The 25,976-nt window shown below is 43.4% G+C and overlaps 1 protein-coding gene across 3 annotated transcripts in view; it reads left to right on the top strand.

The window, feature by feature from the left end:
• Positions 1-25,976, top strand: part of LOC100091595 (stimulated by retinoic acid gene 6 protein-like) — a 56,252-nt gene that overhangs the window by 12,999 nt on the left and 17,277 nt on the right. Inside the window, exons 2-7 of one of the 3 annotated variants that reach the window (XM_029055741.2) lie at positions 11,176-11,251; positions 13,788-13,888; positions 15,345-15,475; positions 19,171-19,291; positions 23,697-23,742; positions 24,640-24,768. In XM_029055741.2, the coding sequence (XP_028911574.1) occupies positions 11,176-11,251; positions 13,788-13,888; positions 15,345-15,475; positions 19,171-19,291; positions 23,697-23,742; positions 24,640-24,768 (604 nt within the window). Of the gene's footprint in view, positions 1-11,171; positions 11,252-13,787; positions 13,889-15,344; positions 15,476-19,170; positions 19,292-23,696; positions 23,743-24,639; positions 24,769-25,976 lie in introns of those variants that run through there. The other 2 variants (XM_029055743.2, XM_029055744.2) reach the window with 2 other exon arrangements.

Raw genomic sequence — 25,976 nt, 5'->3', positions numbered from 1 at the left:
ATATCCAAAACAGAACTCCTTATCTTCTCTCCAAACCCTGTCCTTTTTCTGAATTTCCCATTCTTCCTGTCTCACAAGCCTGTAACCTTGGCATTATCCTTGACTCCTCTATCGTTCAACCCACTTATTCAAGTCCTCACTAAATCCTGTCAGTTCTACCTTCACAGCGTCACCAAAATCCAATCCTTCCTCTCCATCCAAACTGCTACCGCATTAATGCAAGCATTTATCCTATTTCACCTTGATTATTGTAGCAGTTTTCTTGCTGACCTCCCTGCCTCCTGTCTCTCCCCACTCTAGTCCATACTCCATTCTGCTGCCTGAACCATTTTCTTTCAAAAACGTTCAGACCAAGAAACTCAGTCCTCAAGAAACTCCAGTGGTTGCCCACCCACCTCCGCATCAAACAAAAACTCACCACTGACTTTAAAATGCTTAATCACTTTGCCCCCTCCTATCTCACCTCGCCACTCTCCTACTACCAACCAGCCCACATACTTTGTTCCTCTAATGCTAACCTTCTCACTGTACCCTGATATCATCTATCTCACTGCTAACCTCTTGCCCACATCCTATCTCTGGCCTGGAATGGCCTCCCTCCTCATATCAGACAGTTAATTGCTCTTCCCCACTTCAAAATTGTATTGAAGGCACATCTCCTCCAAGAAGCCTTCCCTGACTAAGGCCTCCTCTGCTCTTCTCCCACTCCCTTCTGTGCAGCTCTTACTTGCTCCTTCATTCATCCTCCCTCCCATCCCCACAGCTCATATGTATATATCTGTAATTTGTTTATTGATCTGATTATTTATATTAATGACTGTCTCTCCCTCTAGGTTGTGAACTTCATGTGGGCAGGAAAGTGTCCATTTGTTGTTATATTGTACTCTTCCAAGTGCTTAATACAGTGTTTTGCACACAGTAAGCGCTCAATAAATACAAATGAATGAAAAAATGAATGAAGCTGGTAGACACGACCCCTGCCCCCAAGGAGCTTAGTCTATAGGGAGAGATAGACCCACTGGGTGGAATAACACTTTACTAAGTGTTTGGAAAAGTTGGGAAAGTGTTTAGAGAAGCAGGATGGCCTGGTGGAAAGACCATGGACCTGGGAGTCAGAGGACTTGGGTTCTCATACCGGCTCCACCACATACCTGCTATGTGACCTTGGGCAAATCACTTAACCCCTCTGTGCCTCAGTTCCCTCATCTGCAAAATGGGGACTCAGTACCTGTTTTCTCTTCTACTTAGACAGTAAGCCCCATGTGAGACCTAATTATCCTGTATCCACTCCAGGGCTTAGCACAGTTCTTGGCACATAGTAAGCATTTAACAAATACCACAATTATTAAGTATTAAAGAAGCAGGAGACACATATTCCCTGCTCTCAATGATCTTACAAGCTAAACCAACTCCGGACCATGTGACAAGTTTTCTAGCATGTGACATTTTCTCCCACCTACATTTTCCATAAGATCCTCAGGTCTGAAAATCTATTGGTTATGAAATTATTTGGCAAGCAGAAAGCATCATGCAAAGAGGATTTGGGCTCTGAGAAGATCTATCCATCCACCAGGCCTTCAGAACCATTTTCTTCACCTGACCTCTGTGCTTCTTCTTTCATTCATTCATTCATTCATTCATTCACTCACTCACTCACTCACTCACTCACTCACTCATTCACTCACTCACTCACTCACTCAATCATATTTATTGAGTGCTTACTGTGTGCACAGCACTCTACTAAACACTTAGGAGAATACAATACCATAATAAACAGACATATTCCCTGTCTACAGCTTACAGTCTAGGGTGGGGGAGACAGACAACATACAAATAAATAAATTACAATATGACAGACACATTCCCTGCCCACAACAAGCTTAAAGTTAGAGGGGACACTTTCCACACTTGGCTCTTGTTTAACTAGCCTTGGAAACTTATTCCCAAGAAGCAGCGTGGCTCAGTGGAAAGAGCATGGGCTTGGGAGCCAGAGGTCATGGGTTCGAATCCCAGCTCTGCCACTTGTCAGCTGTGTGGCTGTGGGCAAGTCACTTCACTTCTCTGTGCCTCAGTTACCTCATCTGTAAAATGGGGATGAAGATTGTGAACCTCATGTGGGACAACCTGATTATCTTGTATACCCCAGCGCTTAGAACAGTGCTCTGCACATAGTAAGCGCTTAACAAATACCAACATTATTATTCCACTGGGAATGTGCAGACCTTAGGATTTTACAGGAAGGAATTTATTTGGAAACATTGTCTTCTATTTTGACTCCCTCTAGACTGTAGGCTCATTATGGGCAGGGAATGTGTCTGCTAATTCTGTTGTACTCTCCCAAGGATATAATACAGTGTTCTGCACATAGTAAGCACCCAATAAATATGATTGATTGATTAAAATATCACTTAGGTCCAGTGTCAGTGAATTAGGAAGTCTGAAGGATGCTTTTAAAGAAAGCTTGATTGCAGTATTGAACTTGCCCATCCATTCTTTACAAACTGGAGATATTCAATGAATCCTCCCTGATGGTGAAGGCGGAAAAATCAAATACAAAAATCAATGATTTTTGACTTGATATTGAAGTCATTGGAGTGATTACAAAGTATTCAAAAGGAGTTCTCATTCACCTCCACTCTTCCCTTTCTCCCTCCTCTCTCTGCCACCACCCTGTGTTTTCTCTACCATTCTAGAATTCTAGAATTCCTTTCTTCGGCTCTGAATTCTACCCTATTTTGGAGAGTTCTTGGAAGTCCGTGAAATCTGTGCTTGGAAGGGGTGCATATGATTCATGAACAGGAGATGGGGCTGTTCTGGAGGGGAAAAAAAAGCCAATACATTGCTGGAGGTCATGTGGCCAAACTTCCTCCCCCTTCCCAGCGTGACTTAGTGGATAGGGCACAGGCCTGGGAGTCAGAAGGACCTGGGCTCTAATCCCAGCACAGCTCTGCTGTGTGACCTTGGGCAAGTCACTTAACTTCTCTGGGCCTCAGTTCCCAAATCTATAAAATGAGGATTAAGAGTGTGAGCCCCATGTGGGACAGGGACTTTATCCAACCTGATTAATTTATATCTACCCCAGTGCTTAGAACTGTGCTTGGCACACAGTAAGTGCTTAACAAATACCACTATCATTATTATTATTATTATTATTGTTAACCTTATCTTCTTATATTCCCACCCAAACTGCTCTTCCCCGGACTTTCCCATCACTGTAGATGGCACATCCTTCCTGTCTCACAAACCTGTAACCTTGGCATTATCCTTGACTCTTCTCTGTCATTCAACCCACATAATCTGTCACCACATCCTGTTGGTTTCACCTTCCTCCCCTTCCTCTCCAACCAAACTGCTACCACGTTAATACAATCATTCATCCTATTCCCCCGGATTACTGTATCAGCCTCCTTGCTGACCTCCCAGCCTCCTGTCTCTTCCCACTCCAATCCATACTTCACTCTTATTTACTTGTATTGATGACTTTCTCCCCGCCTCTAGACTGTAAGCTTGTTGTAGGCCGGGAATGTCACTGATTATTGTTGCATTGTACTTTCCCAATTGCTTAATACAGTGCTCTGCACTCTGTAAGGACTTAATGAATATGATTGAATGAACGAATGAACCTCTGTTTGCAGGGACAGGCAATCTTCCAATTTGCAGTAGAGGTGTGTGGAGGGGATATTACCAGCTTTCTTCTGCTTTCCATAAATTGGCCTTCAGATCTTTCCCTGCACTGAACAGGTAAAGTGAGGGACTAGATCAGAGATGGTATGAAAGCAAAAATGGTCCACACCTATTCTGCAGCCTGCCACCCCCATTTTAGGGATTCAGATCCCTGGGCCAATACCCTACACCCAGATGAAGCTTTGGGTCTGAGAATCCAGCTGATAGTTTTTGACTTCTGGTCCTTTATATTAATTCATGCATTCATTCAATCGTACTTATCGAGTGCTTACTGTGTGCAAAGCACTTGGGAGAATACAGTATGTTTAATCTTGTATCTACCCCTGGGCTTAGCACAGTGTTTGGCACATAGTAAACACTTAGCAAATGCCACAATCATTATTATTAGTATTAGCACAATAATAATAATAATACTAATGTTGGTATTTGTTAAGCACTTACTATGTGCCAAGCTCTATTCTAAGCCCTGGGGTAGATACAAGGTAATCAGGTCGTCCCACATAGGGCTCACAGTCTTCATACCCATTTTACAGATGAGGTAACTGAGGCACAGAGAAGTGACACTAAGCACTAAACATAATAATTTAAATAATATTATTGATAGCAGTAGTGATCATCGTTATCGGAATGAAGTCAGTAAGGACAAGCGTAATGTTATTTACTTAGTTCAAAAATAATTGATGAGGCAGAATTGGCTTTATGAATGGCAGAAAACACACTAGAAAAAGATCTAGAGGCCCTAATTTCTTCTGGATGACAGTGCTCTGAAAAGGTTAGGTTATGTTAGCCTGGAAAGACGAGGGCTGGGAAGGTGACATGAATGAAATCTATAAAAATCATGAGGGATGTGGGCAGGATGAGAACAGAACTAATAATAATAATAATAATAATAGTATTTGCTATGTTCCAGACACTGTACTAAGCGCTAGGGTGGGTACAAATAAATCGGGTTGGACAGAGTCACAGTCTTAATCCCCATTTCATAGATGAAGTTACTGAGGCACAGAGAAGTCAAGGGTCACACAGTAGACAAGTGGCAGAGCTGGCATTAGAACCCAGGTCCCTATGACTCCCAGGCCCATTCTCTATCCACTACACCATGCCTCTTCTCAGTTCAGAATCTCAGTATCTTTATACTTTACCTCTTCCCCCTTCCTGTGCCTTCCTTTAGTTCCTTCTCCCCCACTAAATTGTAACCTCCTTGAGGACAGTAATCATGTTTACTAATAACAATTGTGGTATTTGTTAAGCACTTACTATGTGCCAGGCACTGTACTAAGCAATGGGGTAGATAAAGCTAGTCAAGTTGTATCTCACCATCTTAATCCCCGTTTTACAGAGGAGGTAACTGAGGCACAGAGAAGTTAAGTGACTTGCCCAAGATCACACAGCAGACAGGTGATAGAGCTGGGATTAGAACCTAGGTCCTTCTGACTCCCAGGTCTGGGCTCTATCCACTAGGCTTACTAACTCTATTGTACTCTCCCAAGTGTTTAGTACAGTGCTCTGCACAAAGAACTCCATAAATACTATTGATAAATCCCGGCTCCACCACCTGTCAGCTGTGTGACTTTGGGCAAGTCACTTCACTTCTCAGTGCCTCAGTTACCTCGTCTGTAAAATGGGGATTGAGACTGTGAGCCTCACGTGGGACAAGCTGATTACCCTGTATCTCCTCCAGAATTTAGAACAGTGTTCGGCACATAGTAAGTGCTTAACAAATACCAACATTATTATTATTATTATTTTAAATTAACTCTCCTGCCCAGCCGTCAACCCCTGGCCCACTTCCTACCACTAACCTGGAATGCCCTTCCTCCTCACATCTCTTCCCTCTTCAAAGCCCTACTTAGAGCTCACCTCCTCTAGGAGGCCTTTTCTCTTTCCCTCTGCCCCTTCTCCCCTCCCCATTCCCCCTATTCCCTCTCTTTGCTCTACCCCCTTCCCCTCCCTACAGCACTTGTGTATATTTGTATACATTATTTATTACTCTATTTTATTAATGATGTGTACATATCTGTGATTCTATTTATCTATTTTGATGGTATTGATGCCTAACTACTTGTTTTGTTTTGCTGTCTGTCTCCCCATTTTAGACTGTGAGCCTGTTGTTGGGCAGGGATTGTCTCTATCTGTTGCCAAGTTGTATATTTCAAACACTTAGTATAGTGCTCTGCACACAGTAAGCACTCAGTAAATACGATTGAATGAATGAATGAATGATAGAGCATCCACTAAAGCTTGAAGGTGTTAGGTTCAAACAAACAAAAGGAAACACTTTTTCTCAAAAAGGTGCAAGGCATATATAATTTATCACAGGAAGTTGTGCAAGCAGAAAATAGAAAATTTAAGAACATTTAGATAAACTCATGGATGAGCAGTCCATAATAAATATTAGAAAGAGAAAGTTGGGAATGTAGTGGGAAAATTATACATCCCTAACAGTTAGATAGGATGTTGAAGAGAGCAACTAAAGTTGTGTATTACTTTTGAATCATAAATCCTAAGACAAAAGTCAAAGGAAGACACACAGTGGTGTTCTTTATCCCACACCACTAACATGAGAGAAGTCTCCTTCTTTTGGAAGAACCTCAGGTCCTCAACACCTTTCTTGGCTGGCATACCTACCACCATGACCTCACCCTAAACCCATGCCAATCCCTTCCTAACCAACATGGGCGGATGATCTTCAGGGAAGCTCATCTGTGCCCCTAGCTCCAACTCTGCCCCCTTAGTCCCCTACCCCTCTCTGTGTTAGAATTCTCTTTAAGCACTCTGTTGTCATTGTCAGAGACAGAGCACTGGGCTATTGGACATTTAGCTGGCCCACTAATAGCATGGGCCCTGTTCTTGTGTACTCACGAGCTATAATTGAGTCAGCTTGATGAAACTATAGTTTGAAAAGCAAGCATTAGTAACACCATGGTGTTTAAATAGAAGTGTAGTTGTATGCAGAAACTGCCATTTTGCAAGTTTTTTTATATTTAACATTAACAGTAGTCATTTCTTAGACTATTGGTCTATGTTTGGCTTGGGACATGCAGTGTGATATAGTTAATGGAAAGAAGCAGAACTGGGAAATAGATGCTAAAAGAAAGGTTCTAAAATAACTGGGTTTTCTATGCTGGAAATAGGCAGGAGATAACTAAATTATAGTCATTCTCTGTGCCAAGGTGAGAAGTTGCTCTATGGTCCATTTAAGACAAGATGAAAGAGAATGGTCTCAAAACTGCAGTAGAAGAGATTCTCAAGCCAGGGATTTTGAGAATCTGGGACATATTTCCAAGGGGGAGTTCATTCATTCATTCATTCATTCATTCATTCATTCATTCATTCAATCGTATTTATTGAGTGCTTACTGTGTGCAGAGCACTGTATTAAGCACTTGGGAAGTACAATTAGAGAATCAGTGTGGCTTAGTGGAAAGAGCACAGGCTTAGGAGACAGAGGTCATTGGTTCTAATCTCGGCTCCACCAGGTGTCAGCTGTGTGACTTTGGGCAAGTCACTTAATTTATTGCTGCCTCAGTTACCTCATTTGTAAAATGGGGATTAAGACTGTGAGCCTCACGTGGGATAACCTGATTACCCTGTATCTACCCCAGCGCTTAGAACAGTGCTCGGCACATAGTAAGCACTTAACAAATACCAACATTATTATTATTATCATAATTCGGCAACAGATAGAGACAATCCCTACCCAAAAATGGGCTCTCAGTCTAGAAGGGGGAGTTGGGTACTTTCCTTCTATGGAGATTTTTAAATGATTGAAAGCAAGGAGATAGGCTTGAAGATCCTTTTAAGTCCCTATCACAACCATGATTTTTTTATTAATAATAATAATAATAATATTGGTATTTGTTAAACACTTACTACATGCCAGGCACTGTTCTAAGTGCTGGGGTAGATACAAGATAATTGGATTGGACATAGTCCCTGTTTCACATAGGGTTTACAGTCTTAATCCCCATTTCACAGATGAGAGAACTGAGGCACAGAGAAGTAAAGTGACTTGCCCAAGGTCACACACCAGACAAGAGGCAGAACCAGGATTAGAACCAGGTTCTTCTGACCCCCAAACTGTGCTCTGTCTACAAGGTCATCCTGCTTTTCTAATTTGTCAAGGCACAAACAATTCACTCATCTATGTACTTGGATCTGTGGCCTTTGGACATTTGCTATTTTCCCCACTCCCAACCCCATAGCAGTTGTGTACATATCTTTAAATTATATATTATGAATTACTTATTCATATTAATGTCTGTCTCCCATTCTAGACTGTAAACTCATTATGGGCAGGGAACGTCTGCTAATTCCGTTGTATTGTACTCTCCCAAATACTTAGTACAGTGCTCTGCACATAGTAAGAGTTCAATAAATACCATTTATTAATTCATCGACCAGTTTCCCGGACCATTTTTTCAAAAGAAAGTTTCAGTCCATGTCTTCAAAAATCCATGGTTGCCCATCCACCTCCACATTAAACAGAAACTCCTCACCATTGACTTTAAGGTACTCAATCAGCTCTCTCTATCCTAATTTACTTTGCTCATCTACTACAACCCAACCCACGTACTTGGCTCCTCTAAATATCCCAATCTCATCTATCTTGCCACCAATCCCTCACCCACATCCTCCCTCTGGCCTGGAACTGTCTCCCACTTCATATCTGACAACCACCACTCTCCCCATCTTCAAAAAGCCCACATAAATTCACATCTCCTCCAATAAACTTTCCCTGACTAAGCCCTCACTTCCCCAATTCCCCCTCCCTTCTGCATCACTTATGAACTAAGATCTGTACTCCTTAAGCTCTTGATAGTCACTCCACTCCCAGTCCCACAGTACTCAGATACATATGCCTGCTGGCGAAAGTCCAAGCAACAAGCCGACCTCACACACTTCTAATTTATCCTTTCCTGCCTTAACTCTGCCCTCTCCTCCGCCAGGCAAAGCTTCTTCTCCTCCCTCATCGACACCCATGCCGGTCACCCCCGCCGATTGTTCCGGACCTTTAACTCTCTCCTTAGGCCCCCTGTTCCTGCCCCTCCCCCATCTCTCACCCCTAATGATTTGGCCACCTATTTCCTCACGAAAATCAACACGATCAGGTATGAGCTCCCCAAAGTCACCCCTCCACCTCTCCCCTCCCCCCCACCAACCCCCTCCCCTACTTTCCCATCCTTCCCTGCAGTATCCTCAGAGGAGATCTCCTCCCTCCTCGCAAGTGCCACCCCCTCCACCTGCGCCTCGGACCCCATTCCCTCTCACCTTCTTAAAACCATCACCCCTGCCCTCCTACCTTCCTTAACTTCTATTTTTAACCACTCAATCTCCAAGGGCTCCTTCCCCTCTGCCTTCAAACATGCACACGTCTCCCCCATCCTAAAAAAACCCACTCTTGACCCCACTTCCCCCTCCAGTTATCGCCCTATCTCCCTACTACCCTTCCTTTCCAAAATCCTAGAACGAGTCGTCTACAATCGATGCTTAGAATTCCTTAACTCCCATTCTTTCCTAGACCCCCTCCAATCTGGCTTCCGTCCCCTCCACTCTACCGAGACTGCTCTCTCTAAGGTCACCCATGACCTCCTTCTTGCCAAACCCAATGGCTCCTACTCCATTCTAATCCTCCTTGACCTCTCTGCTGCCTTTGACACTGTCGACCATCCCCTCCTCCTCCATACCTTATCTCACCTTGGCTTCACGGACTCTGTCCTCTCCTGGTTCTCTTCTTACCTCTCTGGCCGGTCATTCTCGGTCTCCTTCGCTGGAGCCTCCTCCCCCTCCCATCCTTTAACTGTTGGAGTTCCTCAGGGTCAGTTCTTGGCCCTCTTCTGTTCTCCATTTACACTCACTCCCTCGGTGAACTCATTCGCTCTCACGGCTTTGACTACCATCTCTACGCAGATGACACGCAGATCTACATCTCTGCCCCTGTCCTCTCCCCCTCCCTTCAAGCTCGCATCTCCTCCTGCCTCCAGGACGTCTCCACCTGGATGTCGACCCACCACCTAAAACTCAACATGAGCAAGACTGAGCTCCTCATCTTCCCTCCCAAACCCGATCCTCTCCCAGACTTCTCTATCACCGTCGATGGCACGACCATCCTTCCCGTCTCTCAGGCCCGCAATCTCGGTGTCATCCTTGACTCGTCTCTCTCGTTCACCCCACACATCCTATCCGTTACCAAGACCTGCCGGTTTCACCTCTACAATATCGCCAAGATCCGCCCTTTCCTCTCCACCCAGACGGCTACCTTACTGTTACGGGCTCTCGTTATATCCCGGCTAGACTACTGTGTCAGCCTTCTCTCTGACCTCCCTTCCTCCTCTCTCGCCCCGCTCCGGTCTATTCTTCACTCTGCTGCCCGGCTCATCTTCCTGCAGAAACGATCTGGGCATGTCACTCCCTTTCTTAAACAACTCCAGTGGTTGCCTATCAACCTCTGCTCCAGCAAAAACTCCTCACTCTAGGCTTCAAGGCTCTCCATCACCTTGCCCCTTCCTACCTCTCCTCCCTTCTCTCTTTCTACCACCCACCCCGCATGCTCCGCTCCTCTGCCGCCCACCTCCTCACCGTCCCTCGGTCTCGCCTATCCCGCCGTCGACCCCTGGGTCACGTCCTCCTGCGGTCCTGGAACGCCCTCCCTCCTCACCTCCGCCAAACTGATTCTCTTTCCCTCTTCAAAACCCTACTTAAAACTCACCTCCTCCAAGAGGCGTTCCCAGACTGAGCTCCTCTTCTCCCTCTACTCCCTCTGCCATCCCCCCTTTACCTCTCCGCAGCTAAACCCTCTTTTTCCCCTTTTCCCTCTGCTCCTCCACCTCTCCCTTCCCATCCCCACAGCACTGTACTCGTCCGCTCAACTGTATATATTTTCGTTACCCTATTTATTTTGTTAATGAATTGTACATCGCCTTGATTCTATTTAGTTGCCATCGGTTTTTACGAGATGTTCTTCCCCTTAACTCTATTTATTGCCATTGTTCTTGTCTGTCCATCTCCCCCGATTAGACTGTAAGCCCGTCAAACGGCAGGGACTGTCTCTATCTGTTGCCGACTTGTTCATCCCAAGTGCTTAGTACAGTGCTCTGCACATAGTAAGTGCTCAATAAATACTAAAAAAAATAAATACTATTGAATATGCCTGCCTCCCCCTCTAGACTGTAAGCTCTTTGTGGGTAGGGATTGTGTCTACCAACACTATTGTACTGTGCTCTCACAAGCACACAGTAAACACTAAATACACATTGCTCGTTGACTGATTAAATTGTGGATTATTTAGAGAACAAAATTTTTATTTGGGATTTTGAAGAAGCACGTTAACTGTTGTTTTGTGTGTGTGTATGTGATGTATTCCTCTTCTAAATGCAATTGTTAAGATTGCATATTTTGCTTACAGTGCTTCATATATAAATGCAATAAATTAAATGCAAATCAAAATTCCAGAACAAATGGAGGAACTAATAAATGTGTTTCTTTTATTCAGGGCGCTTCAGCCAAATGTCACATGTAACAGTTCAGTAGACCTGGGACTATTTCTCCACTACTCACTTATTCCATCAGTAAGTAAATCAGGGAAGCCGGGCTGTTAAGCTTCCTTCTGCAAATACAAAGCACAGTTCCAAATTCCAAATTAAATATGACTGGGTAGAGTTAATAGAGGAAAGGAATATCTTGCCGCGAGCAGAACATGAGCTTGAGGTGTTGTTTCTGCGATGGTGATGGTTTGTCCTGAGTCATTCATTCATTCATTCAGGCATATGTATTGAGCGCTTACTGTGTACAGAGCACTGTACTAAGCACTCAGGAAGTACAATTCAGCAACAAATATAGCAAATTTAACAAATATAACAAATTCAGCAGGGGAGATAGACCATATTGGGTCACAGTGAGTAAGCTGGTGTTAGAGGAATGAAGTGTGCAGGCTGGGCTGTAGTAGGAGATGAGATAGGTAAGGTAAGGGGGAGGCAAGCAGAGAGAGTGCTTTAAAGCCAACAGAAAGGAGTTACCATCTGCTTTCCTGGGAGCACTTATGGTGTGCAAAACACTATCCTAAGCGCTTGGAAAGTACAATTCAGCAAGAGAGACAATCCCTGCCCACAATGGGCTCACAGGCTAGAAGTGGGGAGGCAAACATCAAAACAAGTAAACAGTCATCAGTAGCATCATTATAAATAAATAGAATTTAGATATATACACGTCATTAATAAAAATAAATAGAATCATAATTATAAATATGTACATATATACACAAGTGCTGTGGGATGGGGAGGGGATAGAGTAAAGGGAGCGACTCAGGGTGATGGGGAGGGGAGGGAGGAAGAGTGGGGCTTAGTTTGGGAAGGCCTCCTAGAGGAGGTGAGCTTTCAGTAAGGCTTTGAAGGGGGGAAATGTGCTAGTTTCATGGATTTGAGGAAGGAGGGCATTCCAGGCCAGAGGTAGGATGTGGGTCAGGGGTTGACGGCGAGTCATTCACACTCTCTTGACAGAAGAGGTTCACTACTTTATTTAAATGTGTTAAGTGTGCAAGAGATTCTCTCTCAAGAAAATCACACTAATGGATACAGTCTCAGTGATGGCAGAACCATCTTTGACCTGAATATTTACCCAAACAAACAGATTGAACCACAGGATTCTTGCAAACTGTATTGTATCCTGAATACAGTTCTAGATTGGACTACTATTACTGCTAGTATTACTAATAATAATAATATTTTTTGGAATTTGGTATTATTATTATTTGGTATTTGTTAAGCTCTTACTATATGCCAAGCACTGTCCTAAGCCCTAGAGTAGATGCAAGATAATCAGGTTGGAGATAGTGCCTATCCTACATGGGGTTCACATTCTTATCAATCAATCAATCAATGGTATTTATTAAGTGCTTACCATGTGCATTTAGAAGAGTACAATACAGTAGAGTTAGTAGACATGATCCCTCCCTTCAAGGATCTTAAAGTTTAGAAAAGGGAGTCTAAGGGGGAGGAAGAGCAGGTATTTAATTGCCATTTCACATTTGAGGAAACTGAGGTACAGAAAAGTTAAGTGGCTTTCCCAAGATCACTCAGCAGGCAAGTGATGGAGCTGGAATTAGAACCCAGGGCCCCTGACTCCCAGGTCTATGCTCTTTCCATTAAGTCACACTGCTATTTATCCTACTTTTATGCAGGACAACCCTGTGTAAATAATAATGATGGTATTTGTTAAGTGCTTACTATGTGCCAAGCACTGTTCTAAGCATTGGGGGTAGATACAATGTAATCAGGTTGTACCACATAGGGCTTAATCCCCATTTTACAGATGAGATAACTGAGACCCAGAGAAGTTAACTGACTTGCCCAAAGTCACACAGCTGACAAGTGGCAGAGGTGGGATTAGAACCCATGACCTCTGACTCCCCAGCCCATGCTCTTTCCACTAACTCACACTGCTTCTCGTAAACTGTTTAATGGTGAAGGTCCCCAAGGCCTCCTCTTTTTGCCAGTGGGAATACATTTCCTAGCCCTGCTCCGCATGCTCCCCTAAAAGAGGAACCAGGTTAAAGACTGTGGAATGCACCACCCAATGTAAAATCACCAGATTGTAAACTCCTTGAGTGCTTGTCTACTAAACATTGTATTATACTCTCCCAAGAACCTAGTACAGTGCTCTGTACTTGGTACAGTAAATGCTCATTAAATATCATTGATTGATTGATAAAAACATCTTTCTGGCACTTTTATTCCATTTCCCTCTAGACTGTAAACTCCCCCCTCTACACTCTAAGTTCCTTATGGGAAGAGAACATGTCTACCAATTCTGTTTTATTGTACTCTCTCAAACACTTAGTACAGTGTTCTGCCCAAAATAAATGCTCAATAAGTATGATTGACTGATTGATTGATTTCACTGGCTGGAACAATCCAGTGGCTTCCATTCTTTTCTTTTCCCCTGTCAAACTAGAAAGTACAAAGCTAGAAATATGAAGAAAATATAGCTTCCCACTACAAAGTAATAGAAAAAACAATCAGTCAGAGGAAGGGTAATAAAGGCTCTATTAGCTGTTAGAAAGGGATGAGAAAGCATTCTTAAAAGCTCACTTGTCTTCTTTTGTTTTAGTTTTTTATCATTTTGGTGTTGTCCTTCCTTCAAAGAAGAATATACCGGGAGCAGAGAGATGACAAGTCAAACCTCCTTGAAGGACGCTTTGGAATTGTGATGTAAATTGGGGAATGGGTCATTGCCAGATTTCCAATGTATCCTTCTAAGGACTGCGGCTCTGAAGGAGAGCTTTTAACAGGAGACTCAAATTGAAGCACTCAGTGGAGGTGTGGGTGTTGTGAGAGAGTCCCAAATCTCTCAGCCCCCAAGACAGACAGCCTGACCTAGAATTGCCCTTACACCAGTCATAGTACTCAGCTACTTCAGCAACTAGTGTGGGCTATTGCACCATTATGTTGCTCAGTAAGCCTAAACTGAAAAGAGAAATAGGACTAAATTGGATTGGGAATTGAGTTGGATTGGCATGAACACGTACAATCACACACACACACACATGCACTCATATACACACAACCTATTTGTTCCCCTTGGGCAGCCACCCTTCCTTCTCCACCTTCACAGAACAGTACTACCCATTTCAAACTAAAGCTGGTCAGGTTATCTTTCACCCAACACAGTACACAGTTGACCTGCCTTGCAATATCCTATCCAATCCTCTTGGCAATGGCCCATCTATCTCCTCCTCCCAGCTTCCAAGAGTGCCAGCTGTCCATCACTTTGGTTGATTGAAAGTCACTTCAAAATCCTCATTTTATAGATGAATCGCTCTTATGCCACAAATACCAATGGGATTGATATTTGCTTTAAAGTTTCCACCTAATTAAAGTCCTTTTGAATCCAAAAGGTCATAGGTCCTACCAACAACCTGTCAACCAGGGGTTTATGCTTACTTTTATTTACAAATGAAATACTAACTCTCTTTGCCCAAACTCAGCCTCTCTAGTTTTGGCTAACTAGCTTTGCTAGTGTGAGAAGTGAAGAGGAAGAGACAGCTTTGACGACATGTGAGTGGGCGGGGGGGAAGATGGAAGACACAGAGAGACAGAAGAAGATAGCCAAATATATGCACTCAGACACTCAACTACAGTCTGTTGGCAGCAGCTATATTTTCACATACTTTTTCTACCATGTCAATTGCAACTTGGGACCATAGCCGAGTCATTCATTCACTCAGGGGCATTAATTGAGGACCTATTGTGTGTGAAGGATTTTACTAAACATCGAGAAAAAAATACAGTAAAGGAGCTCACAGTCTAAGTCAATCTAAGTCAATCAAGAGCATTCAGAAGTGGCCACACTCAATCAAATGCTTTATTATGCATTGAAGGAGAAACAATCAGGAAAGAAAACCAAACAGTCTAAAAGTGTCCAGTGGCATGGTCTATCCTCAGGTAACACTCCCATGCAATTCCAATCTAAGGAAAGATTAAATTAATTCAACTTTAAAGTTACCTAGATTGTGAGACCTTTATGGGACAGGGACTATGTTCAACCTGATTATCTTGCATCTACTCCACAGCTTAGAACAGTGCTTGCTTGACACATAGTGAGCACTTAAATATCATTATTATTATTGTTATTCTGAATTCACCTGGCACCTTATTTTACTCACAGGCCCCTGGATTTTGTTGGGACCTTCAGGAACCGATGGTCATATGGAATTGCATTTGGAGCTGCAGCCAACAGAATCATGTTCTTATTTGCTGAAGGTTACCAGCCACTACAGGCACCAAAATGGGCACAAGGTACTTGGAATCTTAAAAGCACTTGTTTATATTAATTGTAATTCTAATCTCCATTATTAATACTACTACTAATGGTATTTGTTAAGCACTTTCTATGTGCTAAGCACTGTTCCTTTCCTGATATCCTTTAAGCATGGAATAGATTCCCATCTGACTGGGAGAAGGAATGGGTTCGTTCTAAAACAGTAATGGTGAGTGCTTTTTGCTTCCTTGGTTTTTGCTATCTAGAGCATAATCTTTGTTGTTCCCCACCATTTAATTGATTTGCATTATCAATCAATCAATCAATCAGTGGTATTTATTGAATACTACGTGCTCTCTCTCATTCACACCGCACATCCAATCCGTCACCAACGCCTGCCAGTCTCACTTTTACAATATCGCCAAGATCCACCCTTTCCTCTCCATCCAAATGGCAATCGTGCTGGTACAAGCTCTCATAATATCCTGGCTGGATTATTGCGTCAGCCTTCTCTCTGATCTCCCTTCCTCCTGTCTCTCCCCACTCCAGTCTAGTCTTCATTCCGCTGCCCAGATCATCTTCCTGCAGAAGTGCTCTGGGCATGTTACTCCCCTCCTTAAAAACCTCCAGTGGTTGCCTATCAACCTCTGCATGAAACAAAAACTCCTCACTCTTGCCTTCAAGGCTCTCCATCACCTTACCCCCTCCTACTTCATCTCCTTTCTCTCTTTCTACTGCCCACCCCGCACACTCCATTCCTCTGCCACTCACCTCCTCACTGTCCCCCGTTCACGCCTGTCCCACTGTCGACCTCTGGCCCACGTCCTACTGCTGTCCTGGAATGCCCTCCCTCCTCACCTCCGCCAAACTAACTCTCTTCCTCTCTTCAAATCCTACTGAGAGCTCACCTCCTCCAAGAGGCCTTCCCAGACTGAGCTATCCCTTTTCCCTCTGCTCCCTCTGCTCCCCCTCTGCCCTCTGCTCCTCCCCTCAGCACTGTGCTCATTTGTATATATTTTTTATTACTCTATTTATTTTGTTAATGAGGTGTACATCCCCTTGATTCTATTTATCGTGATTATGTTGTCTTGTTTTTGTCCGTCTGTCTTCCCCGATTAGACTGTGAGCCCATCATTGGGCAGGGATTGTCTCTATCTGTTGCCGAACTGTACATTCCAAGCTCTTAGTACAGTGCTCTGCACATAGTAAGCACTCAATAAATACTATTGAATGAATGAATTCATGTGCAGAGCATTGTTCTAAGCACTTGGGAGAGTACAGTGCAACAGAATTAGCAGACACATTCCCTGCCGATTACGAGTTTACAATCTAAAAGGGGAGACAGACATTAATATAAATAAATAAGCAATTTATAATATACTGTTTAAAAATATATTCGTATGTCCATGCTATGCTAAATAATTCAACTGAGGCATTTGCTTAGTTGGTTACTTGGCTATTTCCATGCTTACTACAGTATTCCTAATATCTTTTTACAACCAATCAAGATTTTGAGACTGTGAGTTCCATTTGGGACAGGGATTTTGTCCAACCTGCTTGGGTAACTTGTACTGACCCCAGCATTTAGAAAAGTGCTTGGCACATAATGAGTGCTTAATAAGAACCATAAAAACCACCCCAGGCTGAGTAGGTCCCAAACAGTCGAATTAGCTCAAGACCAGCTCAGTGCTCAAAAACATCAGAAAAGTGCTCTCCCGATTGTAATAAAATGGCGCAAGAACACACTAGAGAGGATAAGAGTGTGAGTGTGTTTTTGTGTGTATGTGTGTTTCAGTTGGGGGGGGGGGGCGGCGGGCATGTTGAGAAGGGCAGGGAGAGGAAGTACTGCTTCTTTTCTGCCTATTCCAGGCTAAATATTTTAGTTTTATTGCTAGGGGAGAGTTGGTGCTGTGAGAGAAAGTCGGTGGGGTTGTCCACTAATTAAATATGATCTCTCTAACTACCTTCACAACCCTGAGGAAAATCCCAAATTTACTGAACATAACTGTGATTTGGGGATGTCCATCCTACTCCCTAACCCGGCCAGATTAGGGGTTCATCACCATCTTTACTCCTGCCCCTTCAGTTAGCTACAAGTTCCCCTCTAATCTTACAGACCATGGTCCTTAATGGTTATAATAATAATAATTATGGTATTTGTTAAGCACTTACTATGTGCCAAGCACTGTTCTAAGCACTGAAAATGAGAGGATTTGTTAAGCGCTTACTATATAACAGGCACTGTATTAAGCACTGGGATGGATGCGAGCATATTGGATTGGACTCCCTCCTTGCCCCACATGGGGCTCACAGTCCCAATCCTCATTTTCCAGGTGAGGTAACTGAGGCCCAGAGACGTCCAAACTGCTGCCCCGGTACCAAATTAATCAAGGGTTCCCTATCACTAGTGTTTTCTTCAGATAATTAAATTTAATTATCTAGTAGTGTTATCCTTGACTCTTTTCTCTCATTCAACCCACATATTCAACCCATCACTAAATCCTGTCAGTTCCACCTTCACAACATCACTAAAATCCACCCTTTCCTCTTCATCCAAACTGCTACCACGTTAATCCAGTCACTTATCCTATCCTGCCTTGATTACTGGATCAGCCTCCTTCCTGACCTTCTAGCCTCCTGTCTCTTCCCACTCCAGTACATACTTTACTCTGCTGCCCAGATCACTTTTCTACAAAAACACCTGGTCCATGTTTTCCCGCTCCTCAAAAAACTCCAGTGGTTGCCCATCCAACTCCCCATTGAACGAAAACTCAACATTGGCTTTAAAGCATTCAATCATCTTGCCCCCTCCTATTTCACCTCGCTACTCCCCTACTACAACCCAGCCCGCACACTTTGTTCCTCTAATGCTAACCTTCTCATTGTATCTTTATCTCATCTATCTTGTCACTGACCCTCACCCACATCCTGCCTCTGGCCTGGAATGCTTTACTCCCTCATATCCAACAGACAATTACTCTTCCCCCATTCAAAACCTTATTGTAGGTACATCTCCTCCAAGAGGCCTTCCCTGACTAAACCCTCCTTTCCTCTTCTCCCACTTCCTTCTGCGTCACGCTGACTTGCTCCCTTTATTCATCCCCCCTTCCAGCTCCACAACAGTTTTGTACATATCTGTAATTGATGTATTTATATTAATGTCTGTCTCCCCCTATAAGCTATATTCCCTGTTGTGGGCAGGCAATGTGTCTGTTTATTGTTATATTGTACTCTCCCAAGCACTTAGAACAGTGCTCTGCACAAAGTAAGTGCTCAATAAATATGATTGAATGAATGAAAGAATGATCTGTAAACTCCCTGTGGGCAAGGATTGCATCTACCAATCTCCGTAATGTACTTTCCCAAGTGCTTAGTACAGTGCTCTGCACTCAGTAAAGGCTCAGTAAATACCACTGATTGATTGCTTGATTGAAAGGATAGGACCAATAATGAGAGAGCAAATGAAAGACAATGAATCAAACAGGAAGAACAAACACTAGGTGAAAAGAAAAGTAGCTGAAAAACTTTAGCCCTATCCCTTTCAAAAGAACAGCCAATATTACGGTTTGGTCATTAAGGTCAAAGCAAAATACCTCATCCCTACTAATGGAGCCTCCTACCAGGAACGACTAAGAATTGAAAAATCCCTCTACATAGAAATCATGTGGTTGGTTTGTGACAAAATGAAATAACTAAAATTCCTAAAGACTTCCATCTTTTGCTCTCATTTCAGCCATTGTTCTTCTAATAGGAGGGACTGAAGTGGGTTTCTCACATTTTCCATTCTTCGCATGCCTTTCATCAGAATCCAGACTGATAGGATCATTCCTGGGATTTGTTTACGCTTTAATTTGGTAAGAAGCACATCATCCTCAAGTAGTTCCTTGGGCAAACTCTTGCAGTTAGGGTGTATTCTTTGATCTCATGCTTTTGGGAAAACCCATTTTTGTTGGGAGATAGTACAGTTGGAGAGGCAGGTGTAGTGAACTGAAACCATCCCTCATTTCAGTATTACATTTCATTTTCCAGTGTACCCTAATTAGTACTTCCTCTTTGAATCCTTGGAAAGTTCAGCCTATCACATCCTTTGTGTGTTTGGACTTTAATCTCCTAAAACCTGTCTACATAATACCCCTATCCCAACCCACAGATTCTGAGTAGTTAGTGTATGCGATCTCCAGATTTTGAGGCTCAGTATTAAAATACCCTAATGGACAGCTGACTCTACATGGCGTAGTGGATAGAGCACGGGCCTGGGAATCAGAAGATTATGAGTTTTAATCGCAGCTCCACCACTTGTGAGCTGTGTGAACTTGGGCAAGTCACTTCACTTCATTGGGCCTCAGTTCCCTCACCTGTAAAATGGGGATTGAGACTGTGGGACAGGACTGTGTCCAACCTGATTTGCTTATGTTAACTCCAGTGTTTCGAATAGTGCCTGGCACATCGTAAGTGCTTAATAAACATCATAATAATAATTATTATCATTACATAATCCTGAATGCCATTCCCAGACTCATATGTTTTTTGGTGCTGAACAGAGATGAAAAAATGCATACTCACAGCAGTAGCACCAGCTGTGGCCTTATAGTAAGGACTTAATTTAGAGATTTAGTAGCTGTTGCTCTTCCAATCATGGTAAGCTTGCAGTGGGAATGGAACAATTCTTCTTTAGAAAACAAAGCGCGAAAAACTGCACTGGAAGCAGAGCTGAGCTAATGGATCATGGTGGTGTCATGGAGCCTATTTGAAAAGAGATGTTTCCCATCTCTTCAAGGAAGAGAAGCTGATTTGCCAAATTTGGGGGCTCATTCTGGGGACTGAGATGGGAAAATCTATACTCGACCAGCATTTTTCATCTAATCACAGTTATCAGATAAACCCTCATTATTGATCAACTTTTCCCAGAGGAACAATTCAGAATTTTAGGCCCTGTATAAATGGCACAAATATTCCATTTTTCTCCTGAAGAGCATCTTCCACTTGGTTCTCCTGCCACTCTGCTGGTGTTTCAAGGATTCACACCACTGACCCAGACCCTCACTGCTCTCCTCTATCCTCCCCTACCTTGGCTTAAATGGCAGAGAATCATGGAGAAGCCAGGAAAATGGCACAGATCATGGCAGGGTGGTAGCTCAGTAGCATCAGCCATACTATGCAGTGGCATTTAAGGGTGAGACAGAGGCAAGGCAAAAGCAAAGCAGCAGTGGTTCATTCAATCGTATTTATTGAGCACTTACTATGTGCAGAGCACTGTCCTGAGGTTAGCACAGTGTCCACCCAGGCATGCCTTGTGCAACCATAACTAGTGGGAAAAGCATGGCTCTGGGAGTCAGGGGGCTGCGTTTTAATCTCAGGGCTGCCACTTGCCTGCTGTATGACCTTGGGCAAGTCACCTAACTTCTCTGGGCCTCAGTTCCTTCACTCAATCAATCAATATTTATTAAGTGCTTACTGTGTGGACAGCAGCGTGCAAAGTGCTAGGGAGAGTACAATACAATAGAGTTGGTGTGCTTGTTCCCTGCCCACAAGGATGTTACTGTCTAGTCTGTAAAATGTGGTTGAAATACCCTTTCTCCCTCCTTTTTAGACTGTGAGCCCCACAGGGCCTCTGTCTGACCTGATGATGTATCCCTGTGTGTAGTATAGAGCTTGGCATACAGTAAACACTTAGCATATTGTTGTTATTATTATCATTATTTCTTCAGTGCCTGGTTGGAGTGACAGGGACCCTGTTGGACCCAGGCTTCAGGGCACACTTTCCTGGGCTGATGTCAGCCTTATCTGTTCCCTTCCCATTTGCCCCTCCTGATCCTCTTCCCTCTTCCCCATCTCTCTCCTCTCCATCTATTCACTTCCACATAGAGAGAGAAGTGCATGCCTACATGACCTCATGTCTCCCAACTTTCATCACCCCTCCTGTGGGTGAGGTACTCAAACATCTCAATCTGACTTTTTTTAAAAAAAAAGATTTGGTTATTAGATACATAAATGTAACCCCGAAAATCTAAAGTGACTGTCCCACAGAAACTAGGTCATTTGGTCATCTTTGGCCCAGTATACTTTGTTTGGTACCTTAGGCCTCATTGGAACTTAGGGAGGCCTTGGATGGCCTGGCAGTGAATTTAAGAGCATATGTTGTATCCCGAGGCAGCTTTTGTTTTGGGGACCCCACAGGGTAGGGGCTGGGACAGTTTTTCTGGGGAGGCTTCCCATCTGGACAAACACCACAAAGCTCTGAAACAGAGACTGCCCAAGGCTAACCCAAATTCCTAGCAAACCTGTAGAACCTGGAGTTCCCTAGGTATGCCAAGGATTCAGGGACTCAAGCCAGACTACTACTCACTTTTGGCCACCCATCCCCCGGTATGCACTTGCATGAGGTGCTTGAGAGGGACAGAGAGCATTCCAACAGCCCAGTGATACTGCCAAGTCAGGCATAAGTCTTCTTCTCCAAGAGGATCAGGAAGGAGTTAAATGCATTTCCAGGGAGTACATGGTTGTGTCCCCAGGAACTCCTTCTTCCTGGAGAAGCAGACTCAATAGGCATCCAGATGTTTAAAATGTCAGTCAGTCATATTAAATCATATTTAGCTAAATATGATTAAGTTAAACTAAAAAACTAAATCATATTTAATGAGCACTTACTGTGTGCAGAGCAATATATTAAGTGCTTGAGAAAATACAATACAACCATGAACAGCCATATTCCCTGCCCACAATGAGCTTTCAGTTTAGAGGGGGAGGCAGACATTAATATAAATAAATAAATTACAGATGTGTACATAAGTGTGGTGGGCTGGGAGGTGGAGGATGAATAAAGGGAGCAAGTTAGGGAGTTGCAGAAGGGAGTGGGAGAAGAGGAAAGGAGGGCTTAATCTGGGTAGGCCTCTTGGAGAAGATTTGCCTGCAATAAGGCTTGGGGGGGGGGGTGTAATTGTCTCATCTCCTCCAAGAGGCCTTCCCCCACTAAGCTCTTATTTCCTCAACTCCCATTCTCTTCCGGATCACCTTTGAACTTGGATTTGCACCCTTTACTCACCCCTCACTCAGGCCCTCAGCACTTATGTACATATCTGTAATTTATTTAGAGAAGCAGTGTGGCTCAGGGGAAAGAGCACGGGCTTGGGAGCCAGAGGTCATGGGTTAAAATCCCGGCTCTGCCACTTGTCAGCTGTGTGACTGTGGGCAAGTCACTTAACTTCTCTGTGCCTCAGTTACCTCATCTGTAAAATGGGGATGAAGACTGTGAGCCTCACGTGGGACCACCTGATTACCCTGTATCTCCCCCAGAGCTTAGAACAGTGCTCTGCACATGGTAAGTGCTTAACAAATACCAACATTATCATTATTATTATTATTTGTCCATGTTCATATCTGTATCTTCCTCTAGACTGTAAGCTCATTGTAAACAGGCAACATGTCTACCAACTCTGTTATATTATACTCTCCCAAGTGCTTAGTAAAATGCTTGACACACAGTAAGCACTCAATAAATATTATTTAGCCAGCAATGATGAGACTCATTAATATTAATCACTTTATTGTCCTCTGAGACACATATTATTGCCCTCTGAGACAAATATTACAAAAAAAAAATTCCCACCAAAAATTGTCACCCTTCATGGACCTCCATGCCTCAGTGTACCTTCTTCATATTCCACCCTTGGTCTTTAGTGTCAAATTGATGCAGTTTTCCAGGCAAGTTGTCCAGAAAATACTCCATTCCCCTGCTGGTCACCCAATAAAATATCATTGATCTGACATCCCTATTCAGTAATGGATAATAATGTTTATATAGTCCCCAAAGGGAGTGTGTGTTTGGGGGGGGGGGGTTTCATGGGCTGGAAAATTCCAAAATTTCCAATCTCATTCATGGCAATAAAAACCCTTTATTATTTATAAATATTATTGAAATGCCTCCACCTACATCCTAACCTCCCTAATATAAAGGAGTTGGTATGGATAGAGGGGAAGAACAAAGAAGTCTGTGGGGGTAAGGGAATGCAAAAACCACTTCACAGTGGCTGAGCCTGAGCTGGGCTCTAAAAGAAAGTAGCAGTAGATAACTATCCATTTTGAGTAAGAGGTGGAGCAAAGATCCTGCCCTAATGTCAGAATTGTGTTTTGTTTTGTTTTTTGCCCTAAAGGCCCCTCTTTTCAGATAAAGAAAAAGGGGTCGAAGTGCAGGCGTTCTCCATTCCAGAGCAGAACCTACCCAGTGGTGTGTTGTTAATTATTATTAATTATGTTTTACAGGTTTGCAATTACAGTCCTACACATTGTTCAGTGCCCACACGGACAGGTAAGCTATAAGATATAAACAATATTTAGACATATTCATTTGTCCCCTGAATTTAGGCTTGCAAATACAACCTCGAAGTGAGAAAAGACACAAATACCCTGGAAGGGAGCCCCATATGGGACAGGGATCATGTCTGACCTGATCATTTTATATGAAGCCCAACCTTATTACAGTGTTAAGTAATTGCTTAACAAGTACTGTTATTACTGTTGTTGTTGTTGTTGTTGTTTTGTTGTTATTATGATTATGATTAGCATAGTCCCTTAGGGAGGAAAGTTACAAGAACCTCTTTACCCAAATTTGAAGGACTGAGTTTATGACTCTGAGTCAGTAAAACCATGCTACCAATTCTGACACTGCATGGCATGTAAGATTTGCAGCCCAGGGAATAGCCATAATGTTTACAACTTTAATGTACTCAGTCACATCCTTAGCATGTCATTGAGATTTTGGGGAGCTCCTATGCTGGCAGATGAAGGTCAAATGATTAACTGAGAAAGCTAGAAGCTAGAATGGGATTTGCCCTGCCTGGAAAAAGGCAAGCAAAGGAATGAGAACTGCAGATTTACTGCTTTCCTAATCCATAGCTCTCTCTCTCAAGTGTGTGTTATGTGGAATATGCTGGAAGTCGAGGTCAGCGCGGCAGGCAGAACACTCAAATCCAGGGGGAAAATGGGGAACCATTCAGTCAGGAATGGCTCTCATTAGTGCTACTGGAGACTTTCCCAGATTTCAGTTACAGTTTGGTGGGAAGAGGAGAGTCAATAGTAGAGTCTGATAGGTTTCCTGTGACCAAAGCTGAAAGGAAAATGAGATTTGGTGCATATTGCACATTAATTTTAACACTTGCTGAATATGTAAGTTCTGAAATCACTTTTTTTTTGTCCTTCTTTGCAGTTTCTGGGCAACTATCAAACAATTATTTTTTACTGGCCTTCCTTACTGTGCCTAGCTTTCCTTTTAGGTCACTTTGTTTACATGTTTATAAAAGGCTTGAGGATTCAGCTAGGCTGGGATATACAAAGTGTGAGTAGCTCTGTTTTTTTCCATCAAGTATTTCCAACTTCACAATTTCTCTGTTTTTTCATCCTATAACTCTCTGCCCAAGAACTCCCCAAATCCCCCGCCCACGAGATCCCACAAAAATAGCTTCGTTCCTTTTCCTCTTGAAATCACAGCAAATTTAGAGGGAGTAGGGATGAGAGGTGGCAGCGATGAGACAGGAGATGGAGTGGCCTGACACCCTGTGAATACAGAGATGGACTATTCATCCTTTATTGGGCAAGGCTGGAATACATTTTACTCCCTGGTCACACTAACCACCCCAGGCTGGTGAGACAGGGAAATATCCCACTTAAAACCATGACAGCAGTGACAAGAGCAAGAATTATGGGCAGCTGAGCAGCTGCAGCAGGTGAGCAAGAGCCATATTGTCAACTCTCTGTGTTCCTCCTATTTTTCTCAACCTTCACAGGTCCCAGAGAAGGTTGTTTTACTGGAAGGTGGCAGCTTGACTGCTTCTGCTTCTAACCGTCTACATTTGTTTCTATTCAGCTTCCTGTTGGTGCAAGGGTGTGTCTGACACTGATTCTCTATATTTTTTGTCATAACTGGGTATGTGTCTGTGTATTTGTTTGTGAGTGTGTGTCTATAGCTCTGTGTCTGGACAGGTGTCGAAGGTATATCTATGTGTTTATTTGAGGGGGTGGGCCCCCAATCTGGACATCATGCCTCTGGAGGCCCTCCCCTGTGTCCCACTTGGAGCTCCAGAAAATATTCATACAATCTACAGTTGGGGGTGGCCCCACCAAATTCCCATTCAGAATTCTGCAGTTTTACGATTTCCTTGGACTTTTCCTTTGACTTCCCTGAGGGTCCCAAATCCACTCGGTACCACTCCTGTGAGGAAACACTGCTTTAGACAACCTGTCCAAGAGGCCTTCCCTGACTAAGCCCCCCTTTCCTCTCCTCCCACTCCCTTCTGCGTTACCCTGACTTGCTCCCTTTGTTCTTCCCCTCTCCCAGCCCCACAGCACTTATGTACATATCTGTAATTTATTTATTTATATTATTCATTCCATAGTATTTATTGAGCGCTTACTATGTGCAGAGCACTGGACTAAGTGCTTGGAATGTACAAATTGGCAACAGATAGAGACAGTCCCTGCCCTTTGACGGGCTTACAGTCTAATGTCTGTCTCCCCCACCGCTAGTCTGTAAGCTCATTGTGGGCA

The sequence above is a fragment of the Ornithorhynchus anatinus genome, chromosome X5 (genome assembly GCF_004115215.2).
Source record: "Ornithorhynchus anatinus isolate Pmale09 chromosome X5, mOrnAna1.pri.v4, whole genome shotgun sequence".
NCBI lineage: Eukaryota > Metazoa > Chordata > Mammalia > Monotremata > Ornithorhynchidae > Ornithorhynchus > Ornithorhynchus anatinus.
The sequence above is the reverse complement of the archived record's forward strand: the minus strand, read 5'-3'. Positions and strand labels throughout refer to the sequence as shown.